The 21009-nt window shown below is 33.5% G+C and overlaps 1 protein-coding gene across 1 annotated transcript in view; it reads left to right on the forward strand.

The window, feature by feature from the left end:
• Nucleotides 1-3948, forward strand: part of LOC106108251 (caspase-6-like) — an 8002-nt gene extending 4054 nt beyond the window's left edge. The window contains exons 3-5 of the mRNA XM_013289354.1: nucleotides 1775-1929; nucleotides 2526-2906; nucleotides 3737-3948. Coding sequence (XP_013144808.1) covers nucleotides 1775-1929; nucleotides 2526-2906; nucleotides 3737-3932 — 732 coding nt within the window. The 3' untranslated portion in view covers nucleotides 3933-3948. The remainder of the gene's footprint in view (nucleotides 1-1774; nucleotides 1930-2525; nucleotides 2907-3736) is intronic.
• The last annotated feature ends 17061 nt before the right edge of the window (nucleotides 3949-21009 follow it).

Below are 21009 nucleotides of genomic sequence, written 5' to 3' on the forward strand. Positions count from 1 at the left end.
ACGAGATCAGCTCCCGCCTCTACAAAACTGTACCAAATTTCATCGAAACCCGTTCAGCTAACTCTAACAAACATCCATCTAAATTTCGCATTTATAATATTAGTATGAGTATGACATAAAATATCTACATTTTGTTTTGAATACGCATGATTTTGCTGGCGTTTTGGGGACGAAATAAGTATTTATTGATTAACTAACTATTTTTTTTATTAAAAGGTTATGAGCGAATCTCTATAACGACCCATAATAGAGTTGCATTATCATGAGTCATGACTCACAATAAAAAATCTACCTGTAGTGGGGGAATCCATAAACAATATTTGTTTCGCAACATTCATAACGTTATCTTTTTTATCTATAAGACATATCCGTAGTGAATCAACACTAAATTTCTACTGTTGTGATTATTTATCTGTACAAAGACCTTCCGAGTGTTAATCACACATTTGCAATTCGATTTAACTCTTAATATGGACATATAGATTTTACTAATATTATAAATGCGAAAGTTTAGATGGATGGATGTTTGTTAGAGTTTGTAGCCTAAACTGCTTAACGGATTTTGATGAAATTTGGTAAAGATGTGGAGGATAGTTTGGAAGAACACATAGGCTACTCACTTTTGTTTTTTTTAATTCCACTCGGTCGGGGTCGCGAGCGAAAGCTAGTATTATAAATGTGAAACTTTAGATGGATGGATGTATGGATGGATGTTTGTTAAAGTTTTTAGCCTAAACGGCTGAACGTATTTCGATGAAATTTGGCATAGATGTAGAGGACAGTCTGGAAAAAAACATAGGCTACTTGGTTTTATTTTTTTATTTCACGCGGAAGGTGAAAGCTAGTATGATATATTTTATCAGATTATAAGATAAAACAGACAAAGAATAGATATTTAAGGAGATTTTAACAGATGCCTTTTATTATGGCATATTTAATGAATGGCAATTTTTGCAAGTACAACTGTCAAATCGCCATCTCTGGGAGAAGATTTACACTATAGAAAAAATGGCTTACAACAGCTCACAGTAAATTAACGGATTTCTTTTAAATTAGCTACTAAATAAGTCAAACATTGAATAAGTAAGCACAGATATAAATTTGCCATTGTTAAAATGGTGTTTGTGTTAAATACAACCCTTATGGTGACAGATATCTGTGCGATATTTACAGCCTTACAAATAAATCTTACTAATCTTACTTCTTACTTCTTACTAATATTATAAACGCGAAAGTTTAGATGGATGGATGGATGTTTGTTAGCGTTTGTAGCTCAAACGGCTGAACGGATCTCCATGACATTTGGCACAGGCTTAGAGCATAGTCTAAAAGAACACATAGGCTACTTTTTATCCCGGGATAAGTTATGGTTCCTATGGGATTCATTAATTTAGTTTTTTAATGTTTACTCGATCATTCTGCAACGGTTCAACTTATCTTATTGAAATTTGGCACAGATGTAAAACAAAGTCTGGAGTATACATGGGATAAGCTTCATCCCCGAGGTGTCCGGTACCCGAGGGATACGTAGCTTTTTGTTATTTATATAGTTCGTATGTTTCCCACGCGGACGAAGTCGCGGGCAACAGCTCGTACGGTATAAAGTTAAACTTGGGAATAAAAAAAAAGCAAATATTAGTACAAATTTTACTTATACTGAGTTCATTTCTAACATGAATTTTTTACCGCGTTTCTTTGTAAGGCTGTTTGACTTGAATGGTTCATAGATTTAATTCTTATTCCTTTTAGATAAGACTGTATTCCCTTTTTACAGGCATGTCGGGGTAAGAATGAAATGCAAGGAGTCCCGGTCTTACAAATGAGCAAAATCAGAAAAGATTTCGACGAATCCCTGGAGCCCTATACACTGCCAGCGGAGTCCGATATGTTGATATTACATAGTTCTTATATCGGACATCCATCACACAGGTAAATAAGGCTGTAGTTTTGTCCTTTGTCATTTTTACCAATTCATTAACTAATTAATTTAAATAGCACAAAAATACATATCCTACTAGCTTTCACCCGCGACTCCGTTCGCATAAAATTATAAAAGTAAGTATCCTATTTGTTCTTCCAGACTATCCTCTACAACTATGCCACATTTCCTTTAGATCCGTTCAGCCGTTTAGGCTACAAACTCTAACAAACTTCCACCCAACTATCCATCCTTCTAAATTTTCGCATTTATAATATTAGTAAGATAGTAAGATAGCTTTTAGTAAGTGTGGAGGATTTTATTTAAAAAGAATTATTAAAAAGCTAGCTTTTGCCCGTGACTCCGTCTGCCTGGAATTAAAATAAATAGCCTATGTGTTTTTCAACTATGCCAAATTTCATCGAGATCCGTTGTGAAGTTTAGGCTAAAAACTCTAACAAACATCCATCTAAACTTTCGCATTTATAATATTAGTAAGATATGCTGTGATTGTTGACATCATACATAACAAAACTGTGATAGATATATATTATCCTTCTTCAAACGGTATTTGTAATATTGAATAAAATTCTTCTTAAAATTATAGAGACGAATTATACGGTTCATGGTTCATCCAAGCATTGTGTCACAAAATCAACCAATTATCATCAACACACGACTTCGAATCAATCGTGACAGAAGTTAAAAGAGAAGTTGCCGTCGAGAAGTACCACGAAGAATACAACAGAAGAACATTCGAGATGGATGTGAATAAACAAATGCCGGTCACCACATCCACGTTGATAAGGAAACTGCATTTAAAGAAATATGGCGAAGATTCCCCGAATTTAACTCCTGCGTACAACAGAACTGGTGTTTCAAGTACCGAAGTTTTGGATAATAGCAGTCCAAGTACACCATTATTGGTCCATTTCGGACCATGTTCTTGTTTCTTGGACCATTATGCGTACGTCAGAAGATGCTTAAGGTGAGAATCTTTTAGTTACCCGTTGTTTTTAAGGGCGCTTATATTTTGTGGTGAAAAAACAGTAGTTGCACTGAAAACGTATCGGTTTTAAGCTTTTTTTCGGGTTAGGTGATTAGTTAACCCTTAAATGCATGATTTTTTATATAATTATAAAATCAATATTTCAGTATAGGCTTTGAGTCACAGATTAAGGTAAAAATAATAAAAAAAAGTCATGGTTCAATACAAACTATAATTTTGTTTGTAGACTTTTGGCAACAATATGCATTTAAGGGTTAAGATAGGGCGCCCTGTTTTCCGCCCAGGGCGCTAGTCAGAGGCGTCAAAGGCAGCTTATTGCACTTTTACAAAAGCCTGTTAAACCTCCTAAAGCATTGTAAAAAGGGGTTGCCGTAATGTCGTCCAGGGATAACATCGGGCGTTGAAAGCTTTATTCAAGATGGAACTGAATTATAAATAATCTTGCATAATAATAGCAAGCAATTAACATCTCTACTAATATTAAAGATTTTTATTTTTGTATTTATTGAAACAACTCAAAAACTACTGGACTGATTACAAAAATTCTTTCATCATTAAAAAGCTACGTTATCAGTGAGTAACATAGGTTATGTTTTTTATTATTTTTTTAATTTCATGCGGTTGAAGTCCCGAGCAACAGCTAGTTTGTTATATAGATGGTTAACACTAGCTCGTAGTTTATCCATTGTTCTTTGTAGCTATGTTAAATAAACAAAACAAGCTGCCACTTTTAATTTGCCACGCCACTCTTCGTTTATAACAACCAATTTAACTATCAATTCTGTCACTTAATTCAATGTTTCTTTCAGTTACTATGTCGAAGAGAACCCACACGATAAAACTGCAAAGTCATATTTAGAGATATCACAAGAATTTGAGGATAGCACTGAATTTAATACAGTAAAGAGAAAAATGGCCAAAGCAATAAGTGACCATTTAAATACATGCGCGAAAGATGCTTATTATTTTAAATATTTATATTTTTATAAACATGGAAATGACTGAATAAATATAATAAAATTGATAGTAATGTTTTCTTTCACATCCCTGTAAAATAACCAATCTAAAAAACGCCCTAAACTTACTGCAGAATACGAATGACAAGTTATAAAAAAACAATAAAAATATAATATAACTATAAATAAAAAAAAGAATTGAGTTTACAAAATGCATCAATTAAAAAAAACATACAGATGAATTGAGTACCTCCTTTTTTGGGAAGTCGGTCAAAAAAAACTAAAGAAAACAAAACACTATTGTCGGTAAAATAAATCTCAAAACAACCAAATAAAGAATTTAACAATAAATTACACTGTACACCCATTTATACAAAACACCTTCCTAGGTCAAAAAAGGACATGTTAGGGTGCCCTGGGCGTTGAAGAAAGGGGCGAAATTGTCCGTCCGTGAATTGTCAGGTCCGTGAATTGTCCCATGCAACCCCAAACTAAAGGCATGGCAAAATGAGGGGCTTACAAATATCGCCCAGGGCGTTAGTATCGCTAAAACTGGCACTGACGATATTTTCTGGCAATATCAAGGTTCCAAACAATTTTACGGTTATAAATATGCAGTCAGCGGTAAGCGCAATTCGCACCCAATTGACAAACAATACGATAAAGGAAATGACTCAGAAATTAATTAAATCTCAGAACGCAAACGTCTCTGACCTAATTTCTGGTCGATGTTAAATTTATCCTGTTTTCGTAAAACATTTTGTAAACAGATTCGATGCCGTAAGATGATATTTTGCATCTGATCTTTGTTACCTATCGGTTGTCAATTCCGACAATTTATAAACGGACTACATCTTACTAATATCATTATTGCGAACGTTTAGATGGATGTTTATTAGAGTACCCTAAACGGCTGAACGGATCTCGATAAAATTTGGAATAGATGTAGAGGATAGTCCGAAAAACACATACTTTTAAATCCACGCGGATGGAGTCGCGGTCGGAAGCTAGTTAGATTAGTATTAACATTTTAATAAATTCTGAACTATATTTACAACTTAGCATTTGACAACTTACAAAATTATAAAAGGGGAAATAAACCAAACGACTTTTTTATATCAAGGTGGCAAACGAGCAAGCGGCCACCTGAATGCACCACTGTCTGAAAGGAAAGGGACTAAAACTGGGCCTCCGGCACCACACTTATCAAACGAAACGCGGAATTACTCCCACTTCATGCCTGTCTTCTGAGTGGTCGTTTTATTACTGAGGGCGAGCCGACCCTACAGTTCGAAGATGTTAAAGCAGGCTCTACCACTGCTATCTTACTAATATTATAAATGCGAAAGTTTAGATGGATGGATGGATATATGTTAGAGTTTGTAGCCTAAACTGCTGAACGAATCTCGATGAAATTTGGGATAGATGTAGAGGATAGTCTGGAACAACACATACGCTACTTGCTTCTGTTTTTATTAATACCGCGCGGACGGAGTCGCGGTCGAAAGCTAGTAAAATTTTAAAAGGGACAAAATAAACCAAAAGATTGTCTATGATATAAAGAAAAGAGACGTGACGTCATATATTACGTCACGTCATATATATTAGTAAGTGTTGAAGAAGTCACAATACGTGGATGACTTCAGATCGGTTTATAAAAACATTTGGAGTACAAACAGTTTATTCAGTCAAGAGGAATAATTTATAAAGCCATATTTCAGGCTTGACATAATGCTTTTATTTCAAGAAAACGACCCATTTTCATTATGACGTCATAATTTGATATAAACAACATTAAACAAATAAGATCTTTATAGCATATTCTTTAAGGTTTAAAATGCAGTGCGTTGTTTGCATGCATAACGAGTCATACAAAACAAATGCAGGTGGGCCGAAACAAGTTTACGATGGTGAATGGTCAACAAATAATGCAGATCTATATTCAGACTGAATGACTGAATGACTTCCTTCTATGTCAATGCTGTTTAAAATATTAACTTTTTCACACTATCTTGATGAGTTTTTTGATCGTGTTGACTCATTTTTATAATATTTAAAGCTAAAATATTTAAGAGAATTTAAGAAATTGTCGTATTGTAATGTTGAGTATGAACTATGATTAAAGCACTTTTAATTTTAAGATCATTCAATCTCCAATGACATCATCGTTCCTAATTTTTGACCGACTTCCCAAAAAAAGGAGGTTATCAATTCGGCTGTGTTTTTTAACAGTCAATTAAATGTGGTACAGACGTAATTAATATCTAGAACAATAGTAAATGATGTAATCCTTAAACTGTTAATTTGAAATTCTATAGTTTTTATTTGTCTTTTAAATCAATTACAAGACGAAGATCGAATAACTACGACTACAACTAAGTCTCTATTGACGTTAAAATTTGTATTAGTTACAATATTTTTATCATCCATTTCACTATGGGCGTCGTCAGTCTATATAGGTTAGGTTTAGGAGGTGGGCAGCTACCCCATATAGATAATTGTGTTCACAGGTGAAAAAAATAACGATAGTTTTAAACAATTAATATAATTGTAACCACAAGAGATCTCGTAAGGAATGCGCGCGAATATTCCAATCCTTCTAATGACATTGACAGCTGTCAGTTAGAGATATGACGTTTATGCCAATAAACTAGTGTTGCGCCAATTTTACAGCGCGGTACTAATTTTCTAAACAATAGCTAGCGTAAAAAAGAACTGGGATATTGTTGTAAAAATGAATAAAACAAAAACATTCTAAAAAACCTGTAATGAACGAATCAGGTGAACGATAAATGATGAATGAGATGGACTGAAAGCAGTATGATGAGTGCAAGACGAATTGCCTCCTTGGCCTAATTTATTACACTAATTATTCAAACTTGAGATAAAACGATGTGCAAAATCATCGCTATTTCACCTTGATTCATTTAAAAGGTGCAAATTATTGCATGTGTCACAAATTAGCGGGAAAATGAAATTTCATGATTAGAATTTTCGTGTTTTATTTATTTAAAGAATTCTTGACTAAACTGACCCGACAGTATAAGATTCCTCACAGTAAAACCATCACTATATTTAGGATATTTTCTTCTCTGTATATACAAACTATAAGCAAATACCTATGAATTAAGTATCTCCTCTATTTTGAAATCAGTTAAAAAGTAGATAATTTTTTAAGAGCGCACATTTGACTAAACTATCGCACATCTGTTTCGTCTCGTTTTGATTCCTATGACCTTATATGGTACACAACTCGATTTTTAGTTGTGCAACTAAACAGTTGAATTGGCTGCGAAACAAACGACAATCGCACAACGATTGTTCTTCTTCTGTTTATCTCTTTATGATAATTCCTGACTCTGCTTTTTTAATTTTTTGGTCACTTAACATTACATCATTTATTTAAAGATGTAATTCAAAAAGGAATTCGCAAACAAAATTTTTTGCACAACAATAAAACGGTTTGTTCAGCACAAGTCGGTGGTTTATTAACATGTTTGAAGCTTTTATAGCAATACTAAAAATTCATGTTTGTTTTAACATCATAGAGTATGTAAAGAATGTAACGGAATACTAAACATTTCAAGCCTTACCATGACAACTTAGACAGTATCCAAATACACTTTAAAAAACGTCAACTCTTTTATACTTTGACTAGAGATCGGCACAGATTTATGACAAACTAGCTGTTGTCCGCGACTTCGTCCTTGTGGTATTAGAAGACACGAACGATATAAATAACAAAAAGCTACGTATCTCTCGGGATGTGGACATTTATCGGGGATGAATCTTATCCCATGTGTACTTCAGACTTTATTATATCTGTGCCAAATTTCAATAAGATATGTTGAAACGTTGCAGAATGATCGAGTAAACATTGTTGAATTAATGAATCCCGCGGGAACCGCAACTATTCTCGGGATAAAAAGTTGCCTATATGTTCTTCGAGACTATGCTCTAAACCTGTGCCAAATTTCATTCAAATCCGTTCAGCCGTTTAGGCTACAAACATCCATCCATCGTAACTTTCTTAATCGAATTAAATTTGTATCGATAAGATTCATGACTGATTTTACACAACCCATCCCTATTAAATTTCAAATGAATTGTCAAACTAATCTATCTTATTTAGAGAAACTAGTCTTAAAGTCAGTGTGAAAAAACCTTAAGAAAATAAAAACAGTTGATGACGTCATACGACACTAAATTGAGTTTCAATGCCAGATCAGAGGAGGTTAAAAGGAGGTATGATGCTCCAAACTTATTGTGGATAACCACTCGAGATTCAAACACTTAGGTTATAACCTGAAATAAATCGTTTAACGCTAGAGCGCACAATAACATGTCTGTGGGCTCTTCTATGTGTGGTATTCTAAGGGTTAATCCATTTTCTTATAAGGATATTATAATTGAATTTTTAAAAAATGTTGAAAATAAACCGGAATATTTTTAATTCATTCTTGTTCACGATAGGTTATCTTTTGCAAATGTTATTTAAATTCCTATAACTGAATAGCAGTAAATAAAATATATCAATTAGGAGAAACGGAAACCGAGACCCGTATGAACTTATATTATCGCGTTTTTAATTAGACACGCCAAAAAACGAAGGTCAGATAAAATTTAAAAATACACGACTGACCTAACATGCATGTGATACACTAGTTGGGTAGTGGGGGCAGTCCCCCCCCCTCCTTTAAAGAGTCGAAGATTGTAAAATAAATATAAAAATTGGACAATACAATAAGCATTATTTTGTCTTTGGAATATAAAATATATCTTCTTAGTCCACCCTTGGTCTTGCAAAGCCTCTTGTTTGTCGGCCTTGATTTTTTCTTTTTAATTTTTAAAACATTTTATGGCAGTATTAAAGCTTATCTGGAATAATGTAGCATTAAAATGATGAAAGAATTTTTGTAATCGATTTATTAATTTTTATTTTTTTATATCAAGTTTACGAAAAAAAATCTCTTTTTTAAATTTCGAGTACAGTTCTGTATGTTATATCAGAGTGAAAGTGGATTAGCAAGCTAATGATGGTCTGTGACCCTAGGGTGAACTCGTGACGTAGCGAAACACGCATTTGCTCCCGACATAGCCTACATTTGAAAAGGTTAAGTGAAAACCATTTGTTCAACCATAAATGTATTTTAACTACAAAATACGGTATAAGATATGAATTTATTATAAACTCAAACAATTTATAACTTCGACGATATTATAAAGAGGAAAGATTGGTATTTTTGTATGTATTAAAATAACTCAAAAACCACCAGGCCGATTTCAAAAATTTTGTTATCAATAAAAGTATTATATACGAGTATTACTAGCTTTCGCCCGCTACTTTTAATTTTATTTTATTTAATTCTTAATTAAATTTAAAAAAAGGAAGTAAGTAGCCTATGTGTTCTTTCAAACTATCCTCTACGCCTGTGCCAAATTTCATCGAGATCCGTCCAGCCGTTTAGGCTACAAACTAATAAACATCCATCCATCTAAACTTTCGCATTTATAATATTAGTATAAGAAGACGAAGAAGAAGCTAGTCATATCTTACTTGTTATTAATATTATAAATGCGAAAATTTAGATATACGTTTGTTAGTGTTTGTATTATAAACGGCTGTACGAATATCGATAAAATATGACATATATAAATAGAGGATAGTACAAAATAAGTTCTAAACTTGCTTGCGTATTTTTAATTATACTTTTGTTCTTTCGTTTATCCACTGTTTAGTCCATTTTTATACAGTCAAGATTCCATAGTAACAATATTTTATTCAGTCTAAGTTTTAAAGCGCGCACAGATTTGAATAAACTATCGAAACTGTTTAGTATCGTTTAAAAACCTATGAGCTTATATACAGGTGCATTACTCGACTTTTAGTTGTGCAACTAAACAGTTGAATTGGCTTAACAATCGACAATCGCACAACAGTTATGCGATGGTTTATTCAAAGGTTTAGCCGTCAGATGCTTGGCATTTCATCGAAAGCGTTAGAACGCACGATTGCAAATTGTTATTGTGTGCAATATACAGTATTGACGTCTTATTTCTGGATTCCACAGACGTTCTGATCGATTCACTCATGCTTTGAAATCCTCGACTATTTCGAGTGGCGGGAAATCAGTTATTTGACGTCAGATTTTAACCTGTGCGAACTCGACTAGCTTTTTCCCGCGACTTACAAAGAATATAAAATAAAAAAACTTAATGAGATGTTTCCAGAGTTTGTAGAACAAACATTTGTATTTAAAATAGGATAAACATGAATACAATAAATTTAATTACATTGTTTTTGAGTGTATTGTAATATTGGTCTCTTATATACGTCAATTTCCTAGTGACTTTCTGTAGCCTAAGAGCGAGCGCACACTTTTGACTAAACTATGGCACAACTCATCGCGCTTTGATTCCTATGAACTCATGTGGAGGTAAGCACACAACTCGATTCTGGTGCAACTGGTGTGTCTGAGACATAGTCAGTCCAACTCATTGTTTTTTTTTAATCAATACTTCTATATCTATACTATTATAATAAAGCGTAAACACACACTTCTTTGTTGCCTAAGATGTCAGCAATTACAGTATATTTTTGTAAATTTATTTTTTAAATAAAAAGCCCTACACTTACGTCACGCTTTAGGCTAAATATTTTCACGCCATCAAACTTAGGGGGTAAATATTTTGGATAAAAACCCTAATGTAAAAGAGACCGTAAGTTACTGCCAACATCAAAAAAGCAACATTGTCAAGGTTGTCATGTCATTTTGACATTACTCTTGATAATTTGACAAATGTAATTTCGTGCGGATGAAGCCGTATGGGAACAGCTAGTATACACTAAATTGCTTATTGATTTTGTGGCAAGCTGTACAGAGTATTTAGTCTGCAGAGAGAACGTTCGTTGTGCAATGATCGATATTGTAAAGAACGCCAATCGATTAGTAATGCATTTATCATGCAGTAAGTGTTTATATTGGTATTGACATGTCCTTGTCGGTTGTTACAGATAATGTCACCTATTTTGTTGTTACACTAGGCTACAGTCCAAACTTTTAACTATATAACTTCGAATTACACTAAAACTTCAAATAGCAAATTATTTTTTAAAAATAATTATTAACAGTTAACTGTGTAACAATCAATTTACAAAAATAAATGAAAAAGTGGAATATTTTAATGGCCATAATGAATTTTGACGTGTCTCTGTTTACAGCGTTAAATTGAAACGATATCTATAGGTAATAATAATAAAGAGGAAAGATATGTATTTTTGTATGTATTGAAATAACTTAAAAACTACTGGGCCGCTTCCAAAATTAACCATTCGAAAGCTACATTATCACTCAGTAACATAGGCTACTGATTATCACTCTAATTATAAATGCGAAACTTTAGATGGATGGATGTTTGTTAGTTTGTAGCCTAAACGGTTGAATGGATTTTGATGAAATTTGGCATAGATGTAGAAGATAGTCTGGAAGAACACATAGGCTACTCACTTTTGTTATTTTAAATTTCACGCGGACGCAATTGCGAGTAAAAGCTAGTATTTTATTAATTCACGCGGGCGTGAGAAACTAGTATTTAATAAAAGATTCCTTCGCTAATTAGATAAAATTAAAAAAGTTTACATGTATTTAAAGGCCTAATTTAAATCCCTTTCTCTTTACCACCCTTTTCTTATAAAGAAAGGTGGGAAGAGGAAGTGTATTTGACAGTGGAGAAGATGCATAGGAAAGGGAAATATCCTCTTTATGTGCGTCACCTCCGTCGGATAAGGGTAGGCAACGCATCCGCATTTGCGGATGTATATGGGCAGCGGTCGCTTCGTCATTTTGGCAATTTCAGGTGGCCGCTTGCTCGTTTGCTAAAGCAGTCGAAACTATGTACCGAATGCGTAGCTTGTATATAACACACTTTTTGTATTACGCGAATTTTTTTCATTAAGTCCAATGTATTCAACAAGCTCCCAATGATTTCATTCGATGTGTGTCGCTCAAATGATTTCTCAATTGAAATTCCCACTCGCAAAGTAAGAGTTCCTTTTTTAAAGGTGACGACACTGTTCGTCTTTTGTTTTGGTAATTTGAACATACATAAAGAAACGGACTTCTGCTTATTTTGTTTGATAAGATTTGTACACAGTAATAAATGTTCGTATATACTAATATTATAAAGAGGAAAGATTTGTATTTTTGTGTATATTGAAATAAGTCAAAAACTACTTGGCTGATTTCATAATTTCTTGCATTAAAAAGCTATGTTATCTCTAAGTAATATAGGCTATATTTATTTTAATTTCACGCGGGCGAAGTAACAGCGAGTAGTAAAATATATTGTCTACAAAATGTTCTATCATTAGTTAATAGAAAAATGTGGATTTGTTAAATTTTGCATGATATTCACGGTAAGAGCGCACATCTGAAACTAAACTATCGCACAACTGTTTAGTCTGGCTTAGATTCCTATGAGCTTATATAGAGCTGCGCTACTCGATGTTTAGTTGTGCAACTAAACAGTTGAACAGCTTTGACACCAAGGGGGGAGGTCACATATCGTGGTCAAGTCCAACCAGCTAAGGGGGATCATGACCCCCATGACCTTCCTGGATCCGCCGTTGCAGTTGAATTGGCTGCAAAACAATCGACAATCGCACAACTGTTCTGCGATAGTTTATATTGCTTGTGCCCTATTGTGCAAGAATGTTCGATATTTGAACATCAATAATAACATCGATCACTTTCGAATCAAGAATAATTGAAACAACCAAAGGAATGCGCTCATCGTTCGTTATTCCCCGTTCCAAATTCAAAATATAAATCAATTAAATTGTCGTTAAAAGTACACATTGTCCATTACATTCTCAATCGAATTGTTTATGATACATTGATGTGTTAATATGGTTTATTTCGCCCGCGATTCCATCCGCCTCGTATGAAAAAAAACTAAGTAGCCTATGTGTTCTTCCTGAATATGCTCTACATTTTTGTCAAATTTTATCCAGATTCGTTTAGCCGTTTAGGCTACAAACATCCATCTAAACTTTCGCATTTATAATAGTAAGATTGTTTATAGCGACAGTTCAAAAAATTCTTCGTAAGAGTATCGCTTTTTTTAATTCTTGTTAAAAACGATGATGGCCAGTAATTTAATGTGTAAAGAGGTAAGTGACATTATTAAACACTGGCCCTTTGTTAATAAACGATGTAATGTAAATGGATTCATTGAACTTCGTATTTATATATTTACCACTAAGAATATAATAATCACGTTGTTTAGTTTGTTTTAAGATATTTTTGTAGCAACTATCCAAAGTTTGTTATTACTAAAGTATTTTGTAGTCTATCATAATTCTGCTAATTAAGGGCCTGTCCTCCCAATTTGTAAATTGAATTTAAATATCGGATTTTGTTCCCTTATCTGATGACGTCATTTTTAAGCTATCTGAGCCTCTATCAGCCAGTGGGACAGGCTCTAAGTCTTTTATTTATTTGCTATACCTAGTTGGATTTTCCTTATAGATATTTTATTTAATAATTCCCGTTATATTTAGAGATATCACTTGAAATGTGAACCGAGACACCTTGCTCTGAATATGATTTATTGCCCAAACAATGGCAGTTAAAGATGTTTCACCTGAAGTCGGTTTACGACTGCCTCTCAGTTGCCAATGCTATCTCTATTTATAGACGCTTAACTCGTTCGAGTTTCCTATCATTCTAAATTCAAAATTGTGCACGTTCCAAAGACAATTAAATTGTTTTAAAGGACAAAGGTGTGCAGCCAGACTTCTTTTTAATAAATTAATGGCCATATTGTAATTGGTCTATTTAAAAAGTTACCTTTTTAAATATCGAACAGATAACACAGGAATTACGACAAAATATATAGATGGCCTAGTTCTATGTACAAAAGGTACGAAATTAGGTTATCTCCTATATTCTTCGTGCTTTTGATCGTAAGTGTTTTTATTTCTGATCCGTCCTAAATACCTGGCATCTCCGAGGTCCTTTATAAAAATAAATACAGAGTCAAACATCGTCTGTTTGTAAACGAGGTCGAAGTCATATTTTCATTTCGTACATTATGTAAGTATATAAAAAAAACGTTATTTTCAATTCGTGCGTTCAATTACAACACTCATTGGGTGAATTAGATTGCATTTTTACTTGTATTAAGAACAATTGTTTGAGTCACAGCCATATTATGCTTTAAAAAAAAAGTTTGTTTAGCTCTTATGTTTTCTTCGAATTTGTACAGAATAATCTTACCAATAACACCGTTTCTACATGTATTAACAATTTTCGTCCGTCAATACCAATATGGCCGTCGCCTAGCCGAGTTAATACAACACTTTTATTTCCGACTAGCTGTTCCTGTGCGACTTCATCCGCATGAAATTATGATAATTTTATTTTATTGTTTACATTTGTCAAATGTCAAAACGACACGACATGATGACAACCTTGCTTCCTTGATGTTGGCAGCAACTCATGGTCTCTTTTCCACATTCGGGTTTTTATCCAAAATATTTACACCCCTAGTTTAATGGCGTTAAAATACATAGCCTAAAGCGTGACGCAAGTGTAGGGCTTTTTTTTAAAAAAAAAGATTTATTCAAAAACATGCTACAATTGTTGACATCTTAGGCAACAAAGGAGTGTGTGTTTACGCTTTATTATAATAGTATAGAAGTATAGAAATAGATATGTAGTTACTGGCCGATTATAAACATAACAAATAGAAATATTACATTTTAAAATTATGGAATAAATAGTTCAATAATGTGTTCTAATTTCAAACACTTCAAACAACGTAATCGAGGTAAGAAACCATTTATTTACTTACTAGATGTTGCTTGCGACTTCGCCTGCGAAAAATTAAAAGATATTAAAAAACGTAACTAGCCTATGTTACTCGCTGATAAAGCACCTCTATAATGGTGAAAGAGTTTTTGAGTTATTCATTCATTATTCAATACATACAAAAATCCAAATCTTTCCTCTTTATAATTTAACATATGTAAATTGTCCAAAAATCCTGACTCAGATAATAAATTGACGTCAATTGAAAACCTGTGATGAATTGAAGCTGTAACGTTAGCCGATTAAAATTGAAACGTTAATGTCGGCAAATATTGAAACGTTTAAGAAGTCATTTATGTCAACCGTTTGATTGGTACCCAATATCTAAAACCTGTTTTTCACTGGACGATTAGCCGCTTGAATTTAGTCGCGCTAGTGGAAATGCTAAGTCTCACTAATATTGTAAATGCGAAAGTTTAGATTCATGGATTGACGGATGTATGTTAGAGTTTGTAGCCTAAACGGTTGAACGGATGTCGATGAATGGCATAGATGTAGAGGTTAGTGTGGAAGAACACATAGGCTACGTAATTTGGTTTTTTTAATCTCACGCGGACGGAGTCGCGGGCGAATGTTAGTCATTCATATTTATAGTAGCTACCACAATGTCCTTTCCTTTTCTTAATTCAAATTACTTTCAAATGATATGTCTGATTAAATAAATGAGTTTTTAAATTACTTTTTGATTGCTATGACTTTGACAAGGACTTTCTTGGGGCGTCTGAGGATGTTAAAAATACAATGTCAATAAAATAACTTGTATATAAAACATTTAAGGCCTATCCCACCACTGGCTGATAGAGGTTCTGATAGCCTAAAAATGACGTCACTGTCAGATAAGTTAACAAAACCCGATATTTCTATCATTTATTTTACATGTTGGATTGTTATCAGACAATTTACAATTTGGTGGGACAGGACCTTAAAATATTAGATGTAACATTGGAATGGCTGATATCTACTAGTCTTTTATGGGTCATTTATTAATATTAATAAATGTTTATTAAGAATTTAATGCAAGTATGACTGACTCATACATTTAGTTTAAATTGCGACAAATATTTCATAGAATTACCTATCTATTCTTAATTAATTATATTATTTGTGTTACAATTGACACATTTAATTAAATTCCATTAATAAAACAAATAAATGAATCGAAGGGAGTTATTCTAAATTGTTACGGAAAAATGTCGGGTAATTAAACTAGTGGTCGCTCATTGGTTCAAATGCAACGATCATTGTTAATAATGCATGTTATTTTATTTATGACAAGCTGTCGCCTGCGACTTCGTCCACGCAATATTAAGATAAAAAAAGTAGCCTATAATATGCCCGTCTACGTCAGCTACCCTCCAGTGAAAGTCCGGTCGATATCGGCTCAGTCGTTTCGGAGATTACCCGTTACAAACGCGGCTTACGGACAGACAGACAGACATTTTTTTAAATGCATCATTTTCTCGAAATCTGGAATTTTTCTTTTGATATTATAAACAGACACTTCAATTTTATTATATGTATAGACAGATTAATAACAGCTTTTGTTTTTTTATGATTACAGCTTTTGCGTTTCTTACAATTAATTTTTGAATATCTTCCATGTTCATCCGTTAACGTAATTTCCTTAAAAAAGAGGTCAAAAGTCCTCACTTTTCGTATTAATATATTTATATAAAACCCATAAAAAAAAATTAGTTAACATATAATGTTATCAATCAGTATGAGGAAAAAAATAAAAACAATACTCGTAGTTGACGCCAAGTTTTCAATTAAAATTACTGTGCGATAACAAAAAAATGCGTCATATTTTGATGTTTACTAAAATTTTATACACGTACGAAACGTAACACACACATGTAAATAAAACGACAAATACGTAAGGAAACAAAACAATGAACATACGCGAAAGAATTTAAAACGACATATGTGGACATATAGTTTCATTCAAACTTAATGCCAGCTCGTAATTTGACACGAGACGTAGCAAAGAAAACAATTTTAAATATCTATAGGGCAGGTTAGGAGAGCCATATGAATCCTTCGATTGACTTGTATGTTCCGCTGGAGTCTTGCTGTATTAAAAGCATATTTGATACCATTTTGGCTCTGATTGTAACGATTTTCAGTTGTGTTGAAAATTTATACTAATATTAGAATTACCCGAAAATAACTTAGCGGTAAGACTAAGTTCCAATAGTCATTAGCGCATGCGCGGTGCGAGAGATTTCCCATTCACGCATGACAGCGCTCGCATGCGAGAACAGTTAGGTATCGTTAGTGCATGCGTTGGGCGATTTTTTTTATTTGTTTTTGTGTCTGAATGGCCACTGTTTGCCTTGAACAGGCATTTGCAGATTCACCGGGCTTGAGATGACCAAGCGCAGATGGCGCTTAGCCTAAACCTCGTTTATGAGTAACTAAGCTCGAGGGCACCCTCAGGAGCCTCGGAACGAGCCGTTACTTCGTTATTATTACCGGATTGGACATTGGGCGTAGGACGAAGTCCATACTTTTCCGTGCCACAAATTATACTTGACACTTGCTTTACATCGGCCGATCATTTTTAACAGTCGCTAGCCCTCATCCTGTATAATAATTGAGTTATTGAATGAAACAAAACCCGTAATTTCTAAGCAATTTACTGTCCCGCGGCTTTATAATAGATATCAATGTTTCTTTCACATGCAATCTTATCTTAAGTGCGCGACCCCCGAGCTTCGATAAAGTTTGAATGTTATTATACATTTAGTTGTCATTTCACGTTTCATTCATTGATTGAATAATTGAATGAGGTAATCCATGACTGGACATTACCTAATTCATTCATGTGACTAAATTGATATTGTAACTTTTTTTGAAAACTTTCTGCCAAATGTTTCTGCCTTATTCAAAAAAAAAACTGGAATATCGATCAGTTACTTTTGATGCTTTTACGTTGATTTTTAGGTTATAATAATTTAAAAATCAAACATTTTATGACGTTGTTAAAAGATCTACAATAATCCCTACATTATTAAGCGTAATTTTAACTGACATTTTTAATCAATATGGCAACTACGGTCTTACGTAATAACTAGTACTTACAAACAAGTCATTAATACATCTAAAATAGATTTACGTGGAAACAACACTCATTGAAGCTTATTCAATGGAGTTGACAAACAATTCCAACAATTCTCTGAGGAATTCATCTCAATGTATTGTGTTGTTACCTTAATATAAAGATCGGTACACACTAGAACGAATTAGTAGAATATTTGAATTATCGTTTTTAATAAATAGTGTAAATTTTACGACACATTTATCAAAAGTTTACATTTGCAAGATTTTTTCTCTGTCCGATAATAGATGGCGCTGTAAGTCGACGATAATGTAATCGAAACTAATTACATTTATAAAGATATTTTTATTGGAAAATTACATATTTTTAGTACATTGATAAAATTGTAACAACTACAGATTCAATTACTAGTAATCAATCCAGAATTTATGTTCAGAAGCTTTCAAACACAACGATTTTTTATCTGCGATTCTAATATCTAGGTTAATGGATGCACTGAATTGAAAAAATATTCTATCTCAATTCAAAGAATTAATATACTTTGATCATCAGTTCATAAAGATAACCAATTTAAAATAAAATCTAACCCCCACTTGAGATAGAAATATTTTACAACTTTTATTCAGTGGTAGAGCCCGCTTTAACATCTTCGCACGTATGGGCCGGCTCGCCCGGTGTAATACCACGACCACACAGATGACAGGCGTGAAGTGGGAGTAATTACGCGTACAGACTGATGCGTGTGCTTAGCGAATCCTAATTTTAGAAATCTCCTCCTTTCCACCCTTGGAATGGATAAGAGGGTTGCCATATAAAATACAAAATAATCGACTTTACTATTATTTTTAGAGTTTAAATTGTTAGTTACCACAACTTACTATGTTTTCTTGTTGAATTTTTCTCAAGTTTATTATAATAATCATACTTCTTACTAATATTATAAATGCGAAAGTTTAGATAGATGGATGGATAGATGGATGGATGTTTGTTAGAGTTTGTAGCCTAAACGGCTGAATGGATTTTGATGAAATTTGGCGTAGATGTAGAGGATCGCCCAAAAGAACACATGGGCTACTCACTTTTGTTTTTTTTTAATTCCACGCGGACGGGATCGCGGGCGAAAGCTAGTAAGAGAATAAAGTTTTAATTGCAATTAACTAATCTATGATTGCATTTATAAGTTGTGTAATGAATTAAAAATAACGCAAACCAATACGACTTAGGGTTCTTCATGAAGCGAGCCTATCACTTCTTCAAAGGCCGGCAACGCATCTGTAGTTCCTCTGGTGTTACGGATGTTAATGATCGTCGTTGACCACCGTGATCTCGCCGCTCGTTTGCCCCCTTTCATTATTAAACTAGCTGTTCCCGTGCGACTCCATACGGATAAAATTATGAAAATTTTGTTTTATTTTACATGTGTCAAACTATCAATTGCAAATGTCAAAGTGACATGACATGATGACAAAGCATGGCAACCTTGCTTCCTTGATGTTGGCAGGAATTTATGGTCTCTTTCCCACATTAGGGTTTTTATCCAAAATATTTACCCCCTATGTTTAATGGCGTGAAAATATATAGCCTAAAGCGTGACGTAAATGTGGGGCTTTTTATTAAAAAAGGAATTATTCAAAAATATGCTGTAATTACTGACATCTGAGGCAACAAAGAAGTGTGTGTTTACGGTTTATTATTATAGTATAAAAAAAAAACCGCAAAAATCATCAAATATAATTTCTGATATACTTTTTTACTTGTACAAAGTTTGTCTATTAATAGGAAAGACGGCGATAATCCTACTGAGGCTTTACTAAGACATAAATTAAAATGCAATTTTCTCTACTGCGTTAAATACATTTGACATTTTACACAGGGATGGAATGTATATGTATTTACTTTTTTAACAGAGGTAGAGCCCGCTTTAACATCTTAACACTGCAGGGCTGCCACGTCCGGTGTAATACCACGACCACACAGAAGACAGGCGTGAAATGGAAGCAATTCCGTGTTTCGTCTGATGAGTGTGGTGCCGGAGGCCTAATTTAAGTCCCTTTCTCTTTACCGCCCTTTTCTTATAAGGAGAGGAAGTGAATTTGACGATGGAGGAGATGCCTAGGCATCTAGGCATGCATGCCTAGCATGCCTAGGCATCTCTTCCTTCCTAGGAAGGGGAAATATCCTCTAATCTGCAATTGCGGATGTCTATAGGCAGCGGTCGCTTTCAATTTCAGTGGATTCTGGTGGTCACTTGCTCGTTACGCTTACATTATAAAAAATTAGAACAAAGCTGTAAATTATAATATAATATAAGTGAAAGAGAAAATATCAGCCCTAGTCCAGCCCTGTCTGTTTCTGTCAAATAGTAATCTGCATGCTAAACGGGATATAATCTTGTTTTATTTATTAAGATTCCTAACTCAAAGTGTCTTCCACTCTGAGGAAGAAAGCCTTTGCCTTCTATAATTTAATATTTTAATCTAAGACTCAGAAATGTATTAGACATACATTTAACATTTTCTGAATTGAATATAATTAAATTTTTATATCCAAGTAAATGAAAAGGCGATTTTTATAAATAACACTATATTGAACAAATATGTAACATACTGCAAAATAGTTTTCCTACTTTCTGATTAAAATATTCACCTCGGCGGGCCTATTAGGTTTGTTACTATACTTAGGACTTGTCCCATCGCTGGCTGATAGAGGGTCAGATAGCTTAAGCAGCGTCATTGTCATATAAGGGAACAAAATACGATATTTCAATTATATTTCCACAATTTGGTGGGACAGGCCCTTAATAATTTAATTTTAAATACGAATGACAGAGCATGCGTTATCTCATAAAATGATATTTACGAGTGAGTTCTTTACGGATTCATAGCTCATGAGTCATTCATTCTTTAGACAGGGTATAAATTAATCATCACCTGAGATGTATGTCAATTAGAGGTTAAAAAATAGATCCAAGGTTCGATTTTCACCACAGATAAATAAGAAATCTGGATGATAAATGATGAAAGAAAACTCGTTATGTCACAACTTTTCATTGAAACGTTTAAAATAAAGATCAAATAAAAAAATAGTTATAACTTTATTATTTATATGATGAAACTGTGATAGGTCTTTAAACAGTTAAACTTTTAAATTACAGATTAAATACGATTGAACAAAACCTTCTTACAATTGGA

Source organism: Papilio polytes, unplaced genomic scaffold, assembly GCF_000836215.1.
Source record: "Papilio polytes unplaced genomic scaffold, Ppol_1.0 DF821733.1, whole genome shotgun sequence".
NCBI classification, from domain to species: domain Eukaryota; kingdom Metazoa; phylum Arthropoda; class Insecta; order Lepidoptera; family Papilionidae; genus Papilio; species Papilio polytes.